This window comes from Cetorhinus maximus, chromosome 25 (assembly GCF_964194155.1).
Source record: "Cetorhinus maximus chromosome 25, sCetMax3.hap1.1, whole genome shotgun sequence".
Classification (NCBI taxonomy): Eukaryota; Metazoa; Chordata; class Chondrichthyes; order Lamniformes; family Cetorhinidae; genus Cetorhinus; species Cetorhinus maximus.
In genome coordinates, this window is record NC_135903.1 from 42,535,206 (window position 1) to 42,552,602 (window position 17,397).

The window sequence follows — 17,397 nt, forward strand, 5'->3', positions numbered from 1 at the left end:
CCCATCAAACACTCCCAGGACAGGTACATCATGGGGTTAGATACAGAGTAAATCCCCCTCTACACTGTCCCCATCAAACACTCCCGAGGCAGGTACAGCACGGTGTTAGATACAGAGTAAAGCTCTCTCTACACTGTCCCCATCAAACACTCCCAGGACAGGTACAGCACGGGGTTAGATACAGAGTAAAGCTCTCTCTACACTGTCCCCAACAAACACTCCCAGGGCAGGTGCAGCACGGGGTTAGATACAGAGTAAAGTTCCCTCTACACTGTCACCATCAAACACTCCCAGGACAGGTACAGCACGGGTTTAGATACAGAGCAAAGCTCCCTCTACACTGTCCCCATCAAACACTCCCAGGGCAGGTACAGCACAGGGATAGATGCAGAGTAAAGCTCCCTCTACACTGTTCCCATCAAACACTCCCAGGTCAGGTACAGCAAAGGGTTATATACAGAGTAAATCCCCCTCTACACTGTCCCCATCACACACTCCCAGGACAGGTACAGCACAGGGTTAGATACAGAGTAAAGCTCCTTGTACACCGTCCCCAACACATGCTCCCAGGGCAGGTGCAGCACGGGGTTAGATACAGAGTAAAGCTCCCTCTACACTGACCCCATGAAACACTCCCAGGACAGGTACAGCACAGGGTTAGATACACAGTAAAGCTCCCTCTACACTGTCACCATCAATCACTCCCAGGACAGGTACAGCATGGGGATAGATACAGAGCAAAGCTCCCTCTACACTCATCCCATCAAACACTCCCAGGACAGGTACAGCAAAGGGTTAGATACAGACTAAATCCCCCTCTACACTGTCCCCATCACACACTCCCAGGACAGGTACAGCACGGGGTTAGATACAGAGTAAAGCTCCCTCTACGCTGCCACCATCAATCACTCCCAGGACAGGTACAGCATGGGGATAGATAGAGAGTAAAACTCCCTCAACAATGTTCCCATCAAACACTCCCAGGACAAGAGCAGCTCGGGGTTAGATACAGAGTAATGCTCCCTCTGCACTGTCATCATCAATCACTCCCAGGACAGGTACAGCACAGGGGTAGAGAGAGAGTAAAACTGCCTCTACACTGTCCCCATCAAACACTCCCAGGACAGGAAGAGCATGGGGTTAGATACAGAGTAAGACTCACTCTACACTGTCCCCATCAAACACTCCCAGGCAGGTGCAGCACGGGGTAAGATACAGAGTAAATCTCCCTCTGCACTGTCCCCATCAAACATTCCCAGGACAGGAACAGCCTGAGGTTCGATACAGAGTAGAGCTCCCTCTACACTGTCACCATCAAACACTCCCAGGGCAGGTAAAGCATGGGGTTAGATACAGAGTAAATCTTCCTCGACACTGTCCCCATCAAACACTCCCAGGACAGGTACAGCACGGGGTTAGATATAGAGTAAAGCTCCCTCTACACTGAACCCATGAAACACTCCCAGGGCAGATACAGCAAAGGGTTAGATACAGAGTATATCCCCTCTACACTGTCCCCATCACACACTTCCAGGACGGTACAGCACGGGGTTAGATACAGAGTGATGCTCCCTCTGAAATGTCCCAACAAACACTCCCAGGACAGGAACAGCCTGAGGTTAGATACAGAGTAAAGCTCCCTCTACACTGTCACCATCAAACACTCCCAGGGTAGGTAAAGCATGGGGTTAGATACAGAGCAAATCTCCCTCGACACTGTCCCCATCAAACACTCCCACGACAGGTACAGCACGGGGTTAGATACAGAGTAAAGCTACCTCTACACTGTCCACATCAAACACTCTCAGGACAGGTACAGCATGGGGTTAGATACAGAGTAAACTCCATCTGCACCGTCCCCATCAAACACTCCCTGTACAGGTACAGCATGTGGTTGGATACAGAGTAAAGCTCCCTCTGCACTGTCCCCATCAAACACTCCCAGGACCGGTACAGCACGGTGTTAGATACTGAGTAAAGCTCCCTCTACACTGTCCCAATGAAAAACTCCCAGGACAGGTACAGCACGGGGTTAGATACAGCATAAATCTCCCTTTACACTGTCCCCATCAAACACTCCCAGGACAGGTACAGCATGGGGTTAGATACAGAGTAAAGCTCCCTCTACACTGTCCCCATCAAACACTCCCAGGACAGGTACAGCACGGGGTTAGATACAGAGTAAAGCTCCCTTTACACTGTCCCCATCAAACACTCCCAGGACAGGTACAGCACGGGGTTAGATACAGAGTAAATCCCCCTCTACACTGTCCCCATCAAACACTCCCGAGGCAGGTACAGCACGGTGTTAGACACAGAGTAAAGCTCTCTCTACACTGTCCCCATCAAACACTCCCAGGACAGGTACAGAACGGGGTTAGATACAGAGTAAAGCTCTCTCTACACTGTCCCCAACAAACACTCCCAGGGCAGGTGCAGCACGGGGTTAGATACAGAGTAAAGTTCCCTCTACACTGTCACCATCAAACACTCCCAGGACAGGTACAGCACGGGGTTAGATACAGAGCAAAGCTCCCTCTACACTGTCCCCATCAAACACTCCCAGGGCAGGTACAGCACAGGGATAGATACAGAGTAAAGCTCCCTCTACACTGTCCCCATCAAACACTCCCAGGACAGGTACAGAATGGGGTTAGATACAGAGTAAAGTTCCCTCTACACTGTCACCATCAAACACTCCCAGGACAGGTACAGCACGGGGTTAGATACAGAGCAAAGCTCCCTCTACACTGTCCCCATCAAACACTCCCAGGGCAGGTACAGCACAGGGATAGATACAGAGTAAAGCTCCCTATACACTGTTCCCATCAAACACTCTCAGGTCAGGTACAGCAAAGGGTTATATACAGAGTAAATCCCCCTCTACACTGTCCCCATCACACATTCCCAGGACAGGTACAGCACGGGGTTAGATACAGAGTAAAGCTCCTTGTACACCGTCCCCAACACACGCTCCCAGGACAGGTACAGCACAGGGTTAGATACAGAGTAAAGCTCCCTCTACACTGACCCCATGAAACACTACCAGGACAGGTACAGCATGGGGTTAGATACACAGTAAAGCTCCCTCTACACTGTCACCATCAAACACTCCCAGGACAGGTACAGCATGGGGTTAGATACAGAGTAAAGCTCCCTTTACACTGTCCCCATCAAACACTCCCAGGACAGGTACAGCACGGGGTTAGATACAGAGTAAAGCTCCCTTTACACTGTCCCCATCAAACACTCCCAGGACAGGTACAGCACGGGGTTAGATACAGAGTAAAGCTACCTCTACACTGTCCACATCAAACACTCTCAGGACAGGTACAGCATGGTGTTAGATACGGAGTAAAGCTCCCTCTGCACTGTCCCCATCAAACACTCCCAGGACAGGTACAGCACGGGGTTAGATACTGATTAAAGCTCCCTCTACACTGTCCCAATGAAAAACTCCCAGGACAGGTACAGCACGGGGTTAGATACAGAGTAAAGCTCCCTCTGCACTGTCCCCATCAAACACTCCCGCGACAGGTACACCACAGGGTTAGATACAGAGTAAATCCCCCTCTACACTGTCTCCATAAAACACTCCCAGGACAGGTACAGCATGGGGTTAGATACAGAGTAAATCCCCCTCTACACTGTCCCGATCAAACGCTCCCAGGACAGGTACAGCACGGGGTTAGATACAGAGTAAAGCTCCCTCTGCACTGTCCCCATCAAACACTCCCAAGACAGGATCAGCCTGAGGTTAGATACAGAGTAAAGCTCCCACTACACCGTCACCAGCAAATACTCCCAGGACAGGTACAGCATGGGGTTAGACACAGAATAAAGCTCTCTCTGCACTGTCCCCACCAAACACTCCCTGGACAGGAAGAGCATGGGGTTAGATACAGAGTAAAACTCACTCTACACTGTCCCCATCTAACACTCCCAGGACAGGTACAGCACGGGGTTAGATACAGAGTAAAGCTCCCTCTACACTGTCCCGATCAAACACTCCCAGGACAGGTACAACATGGGGTTCGATACAGATTATATCTCCCACTACACTGTACCCATCAAACACTCCAAGAGCAGGTACAGCATGGGGCTAGATACAGAGTAAAGCTCCCTCGACACTGTCCCCAACAAACACTTCCAGGGCAGGTACAGCACGGGGTTAGACACAGTGTAAATCTCCCTCGACACTGTCCCCATCAAACCCTCCCAGGGCCGGTACAGCACGGGGTTAGATGCAGAGTAAAGCTCCATCTGCACTGTCCCCATCAAACACTCCCAGGGCAGGTACAGCATGGTGATAGATACAGAGTAATGCTCCCTCTGCACTGTCCCCATCAAACACTCCCGGGACAGGTACACCACGGGGTCAGATACAGAATAAATCCCCCTCTACACTGTCTCCATAAAACACTCCCAGGACAGGTACAGCATGGGGTAAGATGCAGAGTAAACCTCCCTCTACATTGTCAGCATCAAACACTCCCAGGACAGGTACAGCACAGGGTTAGATACAGAATAAAGCTCTCTATACACTCTCCCCATCAAACACTCCCAGGACAGGTACAGCACAGGGTTAGATACAGATTAAAGCTCCCACTACACTGTCCCCATCAAACACTCCCAGAGCAGGTACAGCACGGGGTTAGGTACAGAGTAAAGCTCCCTCTACGCTGAACCCATGAAACACTCCAGGACAGGTACAGCAAAGGGTTAGATACAGAGTAAATCCCCCTCTACACTATCCCCATCACACACTCCCAGGACAGGTACAGCACGGGGCTAGATACAGAGTAAAGCTACCTCTACACTGTCCACATCAAACACTCTCAAGACAGGTACAGCATGGGGTTAGATACTGAGTAAAGCTCCCTCTACACTGTCCCAATGAAAAACTCCCAGGACAGGCACAGCATGGGGTTAGATACAGAATAAATCTCCCTCTACACTGTCCCCAACAAACAGTCTCAGGGCAGGTACAGCACGGGGTTAGATACAAAGTAATGCTCCCTCTGCACTGTCCCCGTCAAACATTTCCAGGACAGGTACACCACGGAGTTAGATACAGAGTAAAACTCCCTCCACACTGTTCCCATCAAACACTCCCAGGACAGGTACAGCATGGGGTTAGAAACAGAGTAAAGTATCCTCTGGACTGTCCCCATCAAACACTTCCAGGACAGGTACAGCACGGGGTTAGATACAGAGTAAAGGTCCCTCTGCACTGTTCCCATCAAACACTCCCAGGACAGGTAGAGCACGGGATTAGATACAGAGTAAAGCTCCTTCTACACTGTCCCCATCAAACACTCCCAGGGCAGGTACAGCATGGGGTTAGATACAGAGTAAAGCTCACTCTGCACTGTTCCCATCAAACACTCCCAGGACAGGTACAGCACGGGGTTAGATACAGAGTAAAGCTCTCTCTACACTGTCCCCATTAAACACTCCCAGGATAGGTACAACATGGGGTTAGGTACAGATTAAAGCTCCCACTACACTGTCCCCATCAAACACTCCCAGGACAGGTACAGCACGGGGTTAGATACAGAGAAAAGCTCCAAAATTCTACCTTGATCTGACTCTCAGAAACTTTGCCCCTGCTGTACCCGTGCGATCATTGATCTCTGAGTGTGTTGGCCAATCTGAGGACATTTTACTACTTTGTCCTCGGCCCATCCGGAACCAGGTTGGTATTGATCAATATCATTTCATATCGGACCCTTGCTAGGAGGCGATGGGGATGATTTAATCCCATCCATCAGCTATTAAACCCGGCTCCTGTTGAGATATTTATTGCTGAACTGATCTTGATCACCATTTAATTTGAAAAATGCCTGACCTTTTAAAACTCTTTAAAGTGGATTTCCAGGTGTGTTTTGTACTTGCATTCGCACCTGAATTTATTCTTTTCTCCCTGAGTTTCTTCTCAAATTTATTCCTCATCAGCTCAATGTTGTCGACGGAAGAAGCCCGTCGGATGCTGTGGAAACTGTCGTGGGACTGGACGTGTGTGAGCTTGGTGTTGGTATAGCGGAGGTCAGGATCCAGTTGCTCCTGTTCCTGGCTGGGCGATGGATGGCCCATGGGTTGAGGGACAGCCTGTACGTCTGACTGATTCCCCAGTTCGATCAGGGCTTCCCGCTCTCCGGCCTCAGGCTGGATGCAGTTTTCATTCGAGTGGCCCCGGAAATCCTTCATGGCCAAAGAGTCACCGTCTGACTGGTCGTCAATCGCTGTGTCGAATCCCTCCTTGGCCAGAGATTGTTGGCTTAGGGTCATTGTGCGAAGAGATGGAAGTTTTAGCTTAAAACTCTTCCCTAGACCTGGTGAGAGACACAATAAAACACGTTATTCGTTGTCAGACCTTGAGGTCAGAGGGCATAGTGGAACTGAGTGTCAGTGGGATCAGTGCTGGGGCCTCAGCTGTTTACAATCTATATTCACGGGTTGGATGAGGGGACCGAATATACGGTAGCTAACTTCACCAATGACACCAAAATAGGCAGGAAAGTAAGGTGTCAAGAGGAGGTAGAGAGTCTGAAAAGGGATGTAGATAGGGTAAGTGAATGGGCAAAAATTTGTCAGATGGAGTATATTGTGAGAAAATGTGAGCTTGTCTACTTTGGCAGGAATAACAGAAAAGGAGTATGCTATTTAAATGGAGAGAGATTGCGGGACTTGTTTGTACAGAAGGATCTGGGTGTCCTGGTACATGAATCACAAAAAGTTAGTATGCAGGTACAGCAAGTGACTAGGAAAGCTAATGGAATGTTGGTTGGAGTTTATTGCAAGGGGAATGGAATATAAAAATAGGGAAGTTTTACTGCAGATGTATCGGGCATTTTTGGGACCACACCTGGAGTCCTGTGAACAGTTTTGGTCTCCTTATTTGAAAAAGGATATCATTGCGTTACAAGCAGTTTAGAGAAGGTTCACTCGACTCACTCCTGGGATGAAGGGTTTATCTTATGAAGAAAGATTGAACAGGTTGGGCCTATTGGATACCGCGAGGATGTTTCAACTTGTAGGAGAGGCTAGAACTAGGGGACACTGCTTAAGAATTACAGGTCTATTGTTTAAGATGGAGGTGGGAATTTTTTTCTCTCAAAGGGTTATTAGTCTGTGGATAAAAACAGAAAATGCTGGAAAAACTCAGCAGGTCAGGCAGCATCTGTGGAACGAAAAACAGAGATAATGTTTTGAGTCCAATATGACTTAACTATGGAATTCAGTCCAGTTTAGTCTGGGGAATTCTCTTGCCCAGAGAGCAGTAGAGGCTGAGCCATTGAATATATTCAAAGCTGAGTTAGACAGATTTTTTATAGACAAGGGAGTGAAAGGTTATAGGGGGTAGACAGCAAGGTGGAGTTCACCACAACCAGATCAGGGATGATCTTATCGAATGGCGGAACAGACTCGAAGGGCTGAATGGCCTTCTCCTGCTCCTAAGCCCTATGTTCCTATGCAGGGTGTCAGGAAAATATAATAATTTTCATTATGTTATTGGAATTTATTGTAATGATAGGAATAGTGCGTGTGTGTGACTTAATTAAATTAAAGGCAGTTGGTCTAAAGGGTTTGATGTATCAGAAGTCAAGCTAGGTTTGAAATGTTAAATAGATAAACATGGTTGAAGTTGTAGAATGTGAGGTGTAAAAGGAAAATTGGCATTTTTAGCTAGACCTGATTGGTGAATTTCAAAGAGGTGGTAAGGTGGTACACCTAGCCAACAGAGGCTAAGCCAAACAGTGTGTTTATTTTTCCCAAAGCTTACTGATAAAATTGGTCTATGAAAGATTTTTATTATTAGAAAAGTAGGGTTGAAAAGACATATTAGGACAATGGAATTTGCATTTAAAGGGGAAAATATGTATAAAGGAGAGAAGGCTGTGTGCAAGATAAGACATTCTAAGATCTAACAAGTGTGAAAAGCCTCCAGCCTCTGTGCCCAAACTGCTGTCTGGAAGAACTGAAGTTAAAAAAACTCACTTTGAGTTTGACTGTTCAGGGTATCGTGTTACTTTGCCTGCGCATGTTAAAATCTATTTTGGTTTTACTGTTGCCTTAATGGAGGTGTAACTGGAAGTTAGATTAACTAGGGGAGCTAGGAGTTATCGTAGTAGTAATTTGTAAACCTATGTATGTGCTTAAAATCAATTTTTTTTATTAATAAAGGTTTAATTTATTTTTGTAAGAAACCTATAAGACTCAGTGGTCTTATTACTACTGAATTCAAGGCACAATCTCAAAATATATACAAATTATATAATAGTTATGACAGTTGTTTCAAGCTTCCCTCTGGGGTTTTAACAGCTCAGCATTTACCATCCACTGTGCCATACCAATGGGGATTAAGTGCCAGCAGGGTTGATGGTCATTGGGATTGAGCGTTGGTTGAACCAAGCGCAAGTGTTTGTGCAGTGGGATTGAGATCGGAGTGTGCAGTGTGAAACACAGCCCACGGTTTTACCACTAAATAAGCTTAGACTCCTTGTTTAGGTCAAAACCAATTTCCCCGTTGCCTCTGTAACCCCCATTCCTTCCCGAGCCTGAACACTGTGACACTTTATTGTGTTAGTTGTTGCCCCGTGAGTAGCATTCCCTGTCTTTGAGTTGGAGGAATCAAGTTTATGGCGCTTGAATCTGTGGCTTATGGAGCCTGGACAGATGAAGCTTTGGGTGTGGGCTGATAGGGCCAGGTACAAGCAGCGGAGGGATTTGGGGCCTCATGATGGTCGTTGTCACAGGCTTTGCACCTGATGTTTCAGATGGACAGGCGGCCTGTGTCTAAGAGATTGTCCCAGGACCCTGTGCTGTTGTGCTGAGAAGGATGTTTTCAATGCTTTACACTTGTGATGTTGGCTCATCCTCCAAAACAGCATGAAAACCCATGACCTCAGGAACCTAGGATGCAAGACAGGCCCACATGACCTCACCCAGCGTGGAAACAAGTCCACGTGACCCCAGCCAGCATGAAACCAGGTCCACGTGACCCCAGCCAGCGTGAAAACAGGTCCATGTGACCAGGATGGTGAGGGGGAAGACTGTGATGCAGTTAAACAAAAACTAAATGAGAAGACTGGATCCGGGCGTGGGCATAAGCAGAAATAGGATTCCTGCCGCTGTGTCAGTAACCTGAAAGGAACTGATTAACCAGGACCAGCCAGACGGTGCATAGGGTTGTCACTGACGGTTAAGATAAAGGTAATACCGGTGGACCCAGGCCATCAAGACCATCGTAAGTAGAGGAGAGGAGGTTCTGGAGAAGTTGCCATTTTGTTGAAGTTTATACCTATGGAATTCAGGTTGGTTGGGAGCTGCTGGCGAATGAGAATTGGTGGCTAACTCTTTGAAGAAAAGGAGTTGAAATTTTACATGAGGGGATCAGAGCTTTGAAGGACTTTGTGGTTGACATTGATGCTCTTTGAACAGAGTGGACTGGCCTGTAAATCAGTGAGATCTTTTTTTCGTATCTGCTATTTAATGTGTAATTTATACTGACTGCAATTTGCCTGTTAATTCATGTTTAATTTAAGTTGATTTAGGTTTGGTTGTTAAAGTAAAAGTTATAAAAAGTGAAGTCTTGTCCATTGTATTTTTTTGATGGGACATTATAGAGGGAACTTTAACCGTGAGGGGTCACGTTACCCTGTTTTCACCTATTTCTAGTCACCCCCAAGATTGGAAACATCCTCCCAGTATCCACCCTATTAAGTCCCCTCAGGATCTTATATGTTTCAATAAGATCACCTCTCATTCTTCTAAACTGCAATGTGTATAGGCCCAGCCCTGTTCAACCTTTCTTTATAAAATAAGCCCCTCATCCCTGGCATGAGTGGAGTGAACCTTCTCTGAACTGCTTCCAACACAATTATATCATTTTTCAAATGAGACTAAAACTTTTCACTATACTCCAGATGTCATCACATCAAGGCCCTGTACAGCTGCAGTACAACTTCCTACTTTTATATTCCATTCCCCTCACAATAAACACTACAATTCCATTTGTCTCCCTAATCACCTGCTGTACCTGCATGTTAATTTTTTGTGATTCATGTACCCAGGATACCCAGATCCCTCTGTATCACTGAGCTTTGCAATCTCTCACTATTTAAATAGTATACTGCTTTTCTATTCTTCCTGCCAAAATGGACAAGTTCACATTTTCCCACAATATACTCCATTTGCCAAGTTTTTGCCCACTCACTTAACCTTCCTGTATCCCTTTGCAGACTCTCTACCTCCTCTTGACAACTTACTTTCCTCTCCATCTTGGTGTCATTGGCAAATTTAGCTACCGTACATTCAGTCCCTTCATCCAAATCATTGATTCGGATTATAAATAGTTGAGGCCCCAGCACTGATCCCTGTGGCACTTGACTTGTCACATTCTGCCAACCAAAACTGACCCATTTATCCCTACTCTCTACTTCCTGTTAGCTAACCAATTCTTTATTCACGCTAATATGTTATCCCCCTACACCATGTGCTCTTATCTTGTGTAGTAACCTTTGATGAGACACCTTATCAAATGCCTTTTGGAATTCCAATACACCACATCTACAGGACCCCCTTTACTCACCTTGCTTAATTGTTACTTTCTCAAAGAAGCCTATTAAATTAGTTAAACACAATTTCTCTTTCACAAAGCCATGGCGACTCTGCCTGATCAACTTACAACTTTCTAAGTGTCCTGCTATAACCTCCTTTATAACAGATTCTAGTAATTTCCCTATAACAGATGTTAGGCTAACTGCATGTAGTTGCCTGCTTTCTTGAATAAAAGTGTTACAATTGCTATTTTCCAAACTGCTGGGACCTTTCAGAATCTAAGGATCTTTGGAATATTATGATCATTGCATCTACGACCTCTTCAGCCACTTCTTTTATGACCCTAGGATGCAGGCCACCCAATCCTGGGGACTTGTCAGTGTTTAGGTTTAATAGTTTTCCCAGAACCTTTTCTCTGGTGGTGTTGATTGTTCCTCCCTCCCTATCACCTCATGATTTTCAAATATCTTTGGGGAGTTTTCTAAGTCTTCTACAGTGAAGATTGTTTGATGGGGACAGTGTAGAGGGAGCTTTACTCTGTATCTAACCCCGTGCAGTACCTGTCCGGGGAGTGTTTGATGGGGACAGTGTAGAGGGAGCTTTACTCTGTATCTAACACCGTGCTGTACCTGTCCTGGGAGTGTTTGATGGGGACAGTGTAGAGGGAGCTTTACTCTGTATCTAACCTCGTGCAGTACCTGTCCGGGGAGTGTTTGATGGGGACAATGCAAAGGGAGCTTTACTCTGTATCTAACCCCGTGCTGTACCTGTCCAGGGAGTGTTTGATGGGGACAGTGTAGAGGGAGCTTTACTCTGTATCTAACCCCGTGTTGTACCTGTCCAGGGAGTGTTTGATGGGGACAGTGTAGAGGGAGCTTTACTCTGTATCTAACCCCGTGCTGTACCAGTCCTGGGAGTGTTTGATGGGGACAGTGCAAAGGGAGCTTTACTCTGTATCTAACGCATGCTGTATTTGTCCTGGGAGTGTTTAACAAAAATGCCATGGGCGCCTTACAGGGCAGCACTCTGTCCCCACCCCGACTGTGGGTGATTTGTTTTTGTTCAGCCAGAACTTGACCCAGTGGGGCACTGATGGACAGACACTCTGAGCTTGTCGAACCAACTCACTGCTGGGCCAGGTGATGCTACCCTCCCTGTGTCTTACTCACTGTGAGGTATGTGCATTGGGTTAGGCTCTCTGATCTTACCATAACTCATAAAGAAAATGAAACAAAATCACCCTGTCGTTAATGTCCCTGTGATGTCTCCATCCACTGCCTCCTGGAGAATAATCTTTCATTCTTGAAGTCATCAGGCAATAGCTGTAGGGTTGGCAATTGGACTAAAAAATGCCACTGCCCTTGTCCCAGTGCGATACTTACTGGAGCTGAACCAGTCCTGGGGCAGCCTGTGGTTCACATCCCCTCTCCCTGACTTGTGTGGAGTGTCCTTCAGCTCCTCAAAGTTCATGATGAACATGGCGACAGCTCCCTCTTCATTCTTCACCGGGACAACATCCACCAGACAGGGCAAGGAGGAGCCTGAAAAACAGAGCAGCACAAACTCAGAGTCCGCGATGCAGCGGGACCTGTAGTCTCAGTGGCGGTTCTCCTCTCCTCTGCCCAGCCCCCGCCCCCTCTCCACATTCCAACCATGTCCACAAACTTGACACTCCTCCTCTCGGACACATGCCTACTGCACCCCATACCCCTGCACTACCCCCTTCCATTGCCGGCATTTCACCTCCTATACCTCCAGTGATGCTACACACAGCTGAGCTGCCCGGGGGTGCAGACTGAGGCTGGGAGGGGCAGGATGTAGTTGATGGTTGTAGGAATTCCATTGCTCCTGAGCTAAGGCCTTGAGTCCCACGTCCTGACCAAACCCACCAACTGGGACCCTCTTTTGTCCTGACTCTCGGTTTGATCTGGAGTTTCTCGGACACACACAGCATGCGGCAGCTTTGCTGCTTCTCACCAGGTTCAGGGTATTGCCTGAACCCGATCCATTCAAACACAGCACAGGACGAGGCCATTTGGTTCATTGCACTGGCTCTTTGTCAGCGCTGTTCAATTAGTCCCCGCCTGCCTGCTCTTTCACCTGTGTCCTTCCACTAATTTGGGCTCCAGCCACCTTCCACTGACTCACCCAACTAACCACTCCTCACACCTGGCACAGCACAGCGAGTATCACAGGCCATTCAACTACAAGACCCTCATGGCCAAGTCCAATCCTGGTGTCGCCAACTGGCCACCGGGATATCGATCACCGAGATATCGATCACCGGGATGTCGATCACCAGGATGTCGATCACCGGGATGTCGATCAATGAGGTATCGATCACCAAGATATTGATTATCAGGATATCGATCACCGAGATATCGATCACCGGGAAGCTGATCACCGGGATGTCGATCAATGAGGTATCGATCACTGAGATATTGATTACCAGGATATCGATCACCAAGATATCGATCATCGGGATGTCAATCACCAGGATGTTGATTACCGGCATATTGATCACTGAGGTATCAATCCCCGAGACATTGATCACTGGGATGTCGATCACTGAGATATCGATCACCAGGACGTTGATCACTGGGATATCGATCACTGCAGGTAGAGAGAGGTGGCTTTGCCGAAATACAACACAACAACTTATATTTATTGAACACCTTTAATGTAATAAAATGTCCCAATGCGCTTCACGAGAACATTGCAAAACAAAATAATCACTGAGCCACATGTGGAGATATTCGGTTAGGTGGCCAAAAGCTTGCGCAAACAGGTCGGTTTTAAGGAGTGTTTTAGATGAGGAGAGAGGGGTAGAGAGGCAGAGAGCTGCAGGGAGGGGGTTCCAGAGCTTGGGGCCCAGGCAGCAGAAAGTGTGGCCGGCAATGGGGGAATGATTAAATTCAGGTTTGCACAAGAGGCCAGAATTGGAGGAGTGTGGATATCTCAGAGAGTTGTTGGGATGGAGAAGATTACAGAGATAGGGAAGAGCGAGGCCTTGCAGGGTTCAAACATAAGGATGAGAATTTCAAAAATGGAGGTGTTGGCAGACTGGGAGCCAGTGTAGGTCAGCAAGCACAGGGGTGATAGGGACTTGGTGCAAGTAAGGACACAAAAGCAGCAGAATTTTGAATGATAAAAACAAAAATCTGCGGATGCTGGAAATCCAAAACAAGAACAGAAATACCTGGAAAAACTCAGCAGGCCTGGCAGCATCGGAGAGGATCTTCTCCGTCGATGCTGCCAGACCTGCTGAGTTTTTCCAGGTATTAGAATTTTGAATGACCCTGGAGGGCAGGATGTGGAAACTCTTTCGAGTTATCAACAGTCACAGATTGCAACTCTTTCGAGTACAATCACAGTTCTTGGTTTCCGGGAGTGGGACATGAACCCACAACCCTCTGATTCAAAGGCGAGGGTGCTATGAACTGAGCCACAGCTGACACCTCCAGGATGTGGAAGGTACACAACACAAGTTGGTATGGTGGTGGTGGGAGGTGAGGTTTTTGTTAAGTGTTTACCCCTCTTCACTCTGACAAGTTCCCTAAAGCTCATTAAACCATCCCCCAGGTACTGGCTTCTGTACAACCTGCAGTGACCTCAGCTGTGTCTGTCCTGCCTGAATTGGCAGCTCAAACTGCAGTGAATCCCAGACTCTCCACTTGAGGGCAGCCTGACTCCACGGCTGAGGGTTTTCCTGGGAATCTGTGATGACTGAAACAGCGCTTGCCAACAAAATGAAAATAAAATGTAATTCTCTCTCCTTTTATCTGTTTGACTGTTCAACTATCACACTTCAATTCCCTCTGTTTTTCTCACAATGCCTTTCAGTTTATATTTCACTCTTTCTACCTCCTCCCTTGACTTTCATACTCCCTCTCTCTCATATCTCTCACTCAGTCCAATTACAGAAGAGGGGGAAAAGCCCCGAGAGAGGGAATGGACTGGGATGTAATGCAGAATCATCAATTAGTGAGAAACAAAGAGAGGCACTGAGAAATCAGAGAGAGAGAAAGAGACAGAGAGAGACACAGTGAGAGATCTGTGACGTAGACATGACAGACAGAGGAAGAGAGACAGAGAGAAGGAGGCAGTGAGAGGCAGGGAGGAAGAGAAGGAAAAAGGTAGGCAACCAAGTTAGAGAGGGAGAAAGACAGAGGCAGGGAGAGAGGATTCAAGAGAAAGAAAAAGAGGGAGAGAAGAGAGACAAAAAGTCAGAGTCTGTGAGCAGGGCAGAACAGTTATCCACTCCACTGGTATTGGACTGGTGTGTGAGACACTGAGTAAAGGGCGGCCTTCCTGAACTGTGCAGACTGACAGCAGCACAGGGTCCGAGGACGTGACGAGGACACACCAGAGCCAAACTGACCAATAGCTCAAAAACCTGCTCCTGGATCAACAATGGCCATTTGAGGAGCTGTCAGCATTGTAACAATGAAGACTGACTTAAAATGTGTAACAAATGGGACAGAGTCATTGATCCTGAAGTTATCGGGAATTATCCAGTGAATTCTGGAGTTCGAAACATCCCCTCAGATTCCTGACGTGGCTGAGGCTTGGAATAAATAATTTGAATAATTTCAACAAATACAAACTCAGAGATGGTTCAGGGAGTTGAGCTGAGGGTACAAGAAACATCTGACTCTAGCCCAAAGCCAGAACGTGTCACCCACAGGGACTGCCTGGCCAACAGAGTGAGCCCAGTATTCTCCAGTTTGCTATTTGCACTGGAATATCGAGGATTGGGAGCACCAAACAGAACGAGCAATTCATGTGGAGCAAACAAAATGAAAAAAAAAGGATTGTATTTCTCCAAGGTACAGGGTGCTTTGGAATAATGCCATGGGATTGTTTTACATCTATCTGAACAGAAGGGGCCTCTCTGAAAGACAGCACCTCCAACAGTGCAGCACTCCCTCAATGCTGGCTCTGCGACAGTGCAGCACTCCCTCAATGCTGTCCACTGACAGTGCAGTGCTCCCTCAGTACAGGCTCTGCAACAGTGCAGCACTCCCTCAGTGATGGCCGTGACAGTGCAGCACTCCTTCAGTAAAGACCCACTGACATTGCACTGCTCCCTCAGTACAGGCTCTGCAACAGTGCAGCACTCCCTCAGTAAAGACCCACTGACATTGCACTGCTCCCTCAGTACAGGCTCTGCAACAGTGCAGCACTCCCTCAATGCTGTCCACTGACAGTGCAGTGCTCCCTCAGTACAGGCTCTGCAACAGTGCAGCACTCCCTCAGTACAGGCTCTGCAACAGTGCAGCACTCCCTCAGTGATGGCTGTGACAGTGCAGTGCTCCCTCAGTAAAGACCCACTGACATTGCACTGCTCCCTCAATACTGGCTCTGCAACAGTGCAGTGCTCCCTCAGTGATGGCTCTGTGACAGTGCAGTGCTCCCTCAGTACAGGCTCTGCAACAGTGCAGCACTCCCTCAGTGGTGGCTCTGTGACAGTGCAGTGCGCCCTCAGTAAAGACCCACTGACAGTGCAGTACTCCCTCAGTACAGACCCACTGACAGTGCAGTACTCCCTCAGTACTGGCTCTGCAACAGTGCAGCCTCCCTCAGCACTGGTTCTGTGACAGTGCAGCGCTCCCTCAGTACAGACCCACTGACAGTGCAGTGCTCTCCTAGCACTGGCTCTGCGACAGTGCAGCGCTCCTTCAGTAGAGACCCACTGACAGTACAGTACTCCCTCAGTACTGGCTCTGCAACAGTGCGGCACTCCCTCAGCGCTGGCTTTGTGACAGTGCAGCGCTCCCTCAGTACAGACCCACTGACAGTGCAGTGCTCTCTCAGCACTGGCTCTGCGACAGTGCAGCGCTCCTTCAGTACAGCCTCACTGACAGTGCAATGCTCCCTCAGTGCTGCTCCACAGACATCAGTGCTCCCTCATTACTGCTCCACAGGCAGTGCAGCATTCCCTCAGTACAGGCTCTACAACAATGAAGCACGCCCTCAGTACAGGCCCTGCCTTATTGCAACATTAGCACAATACAGAGGGATACCTAAATTCAGGAAACCAGGATATAGAAGTGTTTTAGGTAGAGATGAGGAATGATAAAGGCAAGAAGTCACTTGTGGGAGTGATGTACAGGCTCCCTAACAGTAATCACATGATAGGACAGGGTATCAAAGACAAAATAGTGGGATCTTGTCAGAAAGGTACGATGATTATCATGGGAGATTTTAATATACATATAGACTGGAACAACCAGATGGGCAAAGGTAGCTTAGATGATAAATTCATAGAAGGTTTTCAGGATAATTTCTTAGATCAGCACATTCTGGAGTCAACTAGGGAGCAGGCGACACCAGACTTGGAGTTGTGCAATGAGAGCGGATTAATTAGTGACCGCATAGTGAAGGCATCCCTAGGGAGCAGTGATCATAATATGACTGAATTTTACATTCAGTTTGAGGGAGAGAAGATTGGCTAGCTAACAGGAAACAGAGAGTAGTCATAAATGGGTTATTTTCTGGTTGGCAGGATGTGACGAGTGGTGTGTCACAGGGATCAGTGCAGGGCCCTCAACTCTTTACAATTTATATAAATGACTTTGACGAAGGGACTGAAGGCATGGTTGCTAAATTTTATGATGACACAAAGATAGGTAGGAAAGAGAACATAAGGAGGCTACAAAAGGATATAGATGGTTAGGTGAGTGGGCAAAGATCTGGAAAATTGAGTATAATATGGGAAAATGTGAGGTTGTCCATTTTGACAGGACAAATAAAAAGCATATTATCTAAATAGTGTGAGATTGCAGAACTCTGAGATACAGAGGGATCTGGGTGTCCGAGTGCATGAATCAC

At 47.5% G+C, this 17,397-nt stretch overlaps 1 protein-coding gene across 1 annotated transcript in view; it reads right to left on the reverse strand.

The window, feature by feature from the left end:
* The window catches only part of kcnh6a (potassium voltage-gated channel, subfamily H (eag-related), member 6a), a 215,063-nt gene that overhangs the window by 98,602 nt on the left and 99,064 nt on the right, over positions 1 to 17,397 (reverse strand). The window contains exons 3-4 of the mRNA XM_078529856.1: positions 11,946 to 12,104; positions 5,907 to 6,335 (exon numbers count right to left, since the gene is read on the reverse strand). Coding sequence (XP_078385982.1) covers positions 5,907 to 6,335; positions 11,946 to 12,104 — 588 coding nt within the window. The remainder of the gene's footprint in view (positions 1 to 5,906; positions 6,336 to 11,945; positions 12,105 to 17,397) is intronic.